Here is a 3,905-nt window from a genome sequence, read left to right on the forward strand (position 1 = left end):
CCGGTTCGCTCACTGGCTGAGCGTGGTGCTGACAACACCAAGTCAAGGGTTAAGATCCCCTTACCGGTCATCTTTAAAAAAAAAAAAAATCAATTCTATTATTTTATAAATGCAGTTCCTAGCAGGCACACCATAAAAATAGGTCCCTCTTCCCTCCCCTTTATTCAACCACTGAGATTTGAGCCAAGCTCTGTCCTTGTCACCTTCTCAGGCACATGTGGAACATTATGGTCACCACCTCCAGGAAGTCTTCCCCTGTTAAACTATCTACGTCCCATCTCTCAATTACTCTATTCAAACCTGTTCCCCAGACCCCCAACAGGTGGGGAAGGAGAGGTGACAGAGAGGCTGATGAGGCACATGGCAAAGAGGCCAGGCCTGGGGGAGGCCTCCCTAATGCCTCTTGGGTCAGAGGAGGCCAAAATGCTCGTGAAAGAAGCACCCAGAGCAGAGACAAGACCAGATCGCGGAATCTCTGTCTTCAAGGCCTAGAAGTAACTCCTTTGCAGAATCCTCGTAGACACCACAGTTTCCCATCTGCCACCATCTGCCATCAGCTACCTAGCTGAGAGGGTTAGAACAGGGTACAAGCCAGGTCCTTCCAAGGCTACAGAAAGATCACTGACTCTGACCAGCCACATGGTGAAGGAGGCCTTGCAGCAGGCCTGTCCCCATTCCTGAGTCACAGCTGAAAGAGTGTCACCAGCACAGCTTCCACTACAAGGGACCACAGAGTTGTTAATTACCACTGACAGAGCATCTGGGAAAATGCGAAACTGCCAGAAAAATTACAGTGGCTACTATTTAGTGAGTACTTCTTACGTGCCAGGCATTGTGTCATCTCAGCTCGCTGAATTTTCAAGAACCCAAAGATGCTATACCTGTATACTTTAAATAAAGAAACTGAGGCCCGAATAGGTTAAGTAACTTGCTAGTGAGCAGGGAAGCCTGCATTTGAGCTCAGGCCATTATTGTTTCATAGTTTTCCCCCTATACTTCACTTGGACTAGTACCCAAGGCTGACAGTTTTGTTAATTTTGTCATTAAAGACATTTTTATTGATACTAGATACCAGGCACTGTACCTGATAGTGACTGCAGTGAAAAAGCAAACTGGGACCCTGCCCTCATAGTGTGAAGAGTCTGTTAGGGCAACCAGACATAGAACAAGTAACAAAAAAATGATTACAGACAGCGAGAAATGCCGAGAAGGAAAAGAACAGACTGAAACGGTAGAGAAAAACAAGGGCGGGCCTATTAGTGTGAAGAGTCTGTTAGGGCAACCAGACATAGAACAAGTAACAAAAAAATGATTACAGATAGCGAGAAATGCCGAGAAGGAAAAGAACAGACTGAAACGGTAGAGAAAAACAAGGGCGGGCCTACGTAGACTGGGTGATCAGGAAAGCCTCTCTGAGGAGGCCAAGAATGAAAAGGAGCCAGCTCTGTAGAGTGGAGAAATTAACCTGCCTTGGTCATGCCCCTGTAGGGAAGTGACTCGCCCCATCCAGGACCTCACCCCTGCCTCCAAACTGCCCGATACCTGTACGATATAGAGGCAGGGACAGTACTGAGCCCCTCCTCCAATGCTGATCCCGATCAGGTTCTGAGCATCCTTCTGCAGGGTCACTTTCCCAGGCACAGTAGGGATTCCGCTACAAAGAGAAGCAAGTGAGGCTGAGTCTCCTGGAGGAAGGAGGATGGAAGGAGTGGGCCCTCCAGAATCCCCGAGAGGCTTCAAATGCTGCACAGCCTCTCTTCTTCACTTGGCAAGAAAGACAGCATTTTGTGCTGGAACATGCACAGCTTGGGGAGTCATGCAGATGTGGGGGTCAAACCCTAGCACTGTCATTTATCAGATATGGGACTTGGGTAAGTCACAGTCTCAGCACCTCAATTTCCCCATCCATAGAATGGGAATGTGGCCACTTCTCAGAATTCTTCTAAAAACATACATGGAAGACACTAACACTGACCCGTTCCACAGCTGGCACTCCATAAAAATAGGTCTCTCTTCTCTTTCCTTCATTCAACCGCTGAGATCTGAGCCAGGCTCTGTCCTTGTTACCTTCTCAGGCACATGTGGAACATTATGGCCACCTTCTCTAGGAAGTCTTCCCATGTCAAACTATCCACCTCCCATCTTTAATTACTCCACTCAATTGCTTCTCAGTTTTCACTATAAATCAGCACTTATTTATGTTTTATGGTAAACATTTTCATTTATTCACTTACTCATTCAAAAACATTTGCTAACAATCTATTAAGGCCAAGTATTTACTACATGCCGAGGACACAGAAAGGCATTGGACCCAGTCCTTGCTTTGAGGGAGGATATATTCTAGTGGGTAGACAAGTTTAATTATTGAAAACTTATCCCAATGAAACGTTGGAGGGGAATTATGTTTATTATTTTCCTATTCACCCTTCAAAACCTGGCACAGTTGCCATCTCCACTGTGAGGCCTTCCCTGACCACCACAGCAGAAGCACTGCTCCATCTGCTCTGCTCTCCTTGTCGCCAGCTCATGCGATTACCCCCCTTATGGCCCGTAATTGTAATTATCTGTTAATCTGTCCATAGCCCCCTCCACATGGTGAGCTCCTGAAAGGGCAGGGTCCATTTCTGCTTCAGTACAACACCTGATCTTGTAATTATCTGTTAATCTGTCCATAGCCCCCTCCACATGGTGAGCTCCTGAAAGGGCAGGAGTACAATCTGCTTCAGTACAACACCTGATCCACAGCTGAGAAGCAAGGCTTTGTGGAACTGGGAAATCTAGGGAAATGAGGGACCTGGGGCTCCTCTACTCCCGGGACTTGGGGGAATAAAATACTTACAGTTTATCCTCCTCGATGTCATAATCCAAGTCTGCAAACATGGTCCCGAGAGTTGGGGTGGGTTGGCTAACTGCCCAGCTCGGTAGGGGAATGGGGAACTGGCTCCGGGAGAGAAAGGAACGTAGGGTTTAGGGAATCGAAGTGCCCAGATGCCAACCCCACCCCTCCCCCATCACCCTCGATCCGGGACAGCAGGGCCTTCCTCCTCGCCTCTGAGCGGGGATTGGGGGCGTCTTCGGGGTGGGGGGTGGGGGTAGGTGATTCTTACTAGGTACAGCGGGGAGCTCCAGGCCAGGGCGATGGGCTCCGCTCCCAGAGCCCGCCCCACGGGTCTCCAGGTCCTCGGGAGCTGCCTCTGTTGCTCACCGGAAGCGTCGGTCCCACAGCGGGGCCCAGGCCAGGATGGCACCTGAACCCACCTGCCGTTCCACCTGGCGGCGGCCGCGACTGTCACGTCACTTCCGGCAGGAGGCGGAAGTCCCGCCTTTCCCCTCTGGGTGTTTGTCCCAATCCTGGCAGACAATTCTTCCCTCCCTGGCTCCCGGGACTGTCAGAACCAGAAAAGAGGACAAGTATTGGCGGAAGCTCTCCGTTAGTATGGAAAAGCAGAAACAGAGGAGAGGACCGGACAGGCTGACGGCGCTGAACCCCGCCCCTTGCCCTGTCGCCGCCGCCATCTTGGGAAGGGCAGCATCTTCCCAGCGGCCTCAGCGGCACGCAGGGGACCACTTTGGCCCGGCGGTTTCCGTGGCAACGAAAGCATCCTTGGGCAGGGGTCACTTCCGGCGAAGTTTCGTGGACTGCAAACCCAGAGACCTTTCACACCTTCACCAGCTCGTCCTAGGAAAAGCCTGTGACTCTTCTACTAGAAAGACAGTGTCAGAGCTGGAAGGGCCCTTTGAGATCCCTGCCCAATCCCAGTTCTTTAGACAAGGAAGGAGACTAAGTGTCAGAGAGGGAAAATGATTTTGTCCTGAGCCAGGCACCGTTGGTGTAAGATCCAGATCTTGGCCCTAGTCCAGTGCCTTTTGAACTTCTGCACACTGAGCTGAGAGTCAGGAGAGGT

General features: G+C 50.6%; 1 protein-coding gene across 3 annotated transcripts in view; it reads right to left on the reverse strand.

Annotated features, from left to right (window-relative positions):
* Positions 1 to 3,437, reverse strand: part of PICK1 (protein interacting with PRKCA 1) — an 18,729-nt gene extending 15,292 nt beyond the window's left edge. Inside the window, exons 1-3 of one of the 3 annotated variants that reach the window (XM_008566898.1) lie at positions 3,259 to 3,437; positions 2,840 to 2,937; positions 1,543 to 1,654 (exon numbers count right to left, since the gene is read on the reverse strand). In XM_008566898.1, coding sequence (XP_008565120.1) covers positions 1,543 to 1,654; positions 2,840 to 2,880 — 153 coding nt within the window. In that variant the 5' untranslated portion in view covers positions 2,881 to 2,937; positions 3,259 to 3,437. Of the gene's footprint in view, positions 1 to 1,542; positions 1,655 to 2,839; positions 2,938 to 3,107 lie in introns of all 3 variants that reach the window. The other 2 variants (XM_008566897.1, XM_008566899.1) reach the window with 2 other exon arrangements.
* Between the last annotated feature and the right edge of the window lie 468 nt (positions 3,438 to 3,905).

This window comes from Galeopterus variegatus, unplaced genomic scaffold, assembly GCF_000696425.1.
Source record: "Galeopterus variegatus unplaced genomic scaffold, G_variegatus-3.0.2 Scaffold274, whole genome shotgun sequence".
In the NCBI taxonomy this organism is placed as follows: domain Eukaryota; kingdom Metazoa; phylum Chordata; class Mammalia; order Dermoptera; family Cynocephalidae; genus Galeopterus; species Galeopterus variegatus.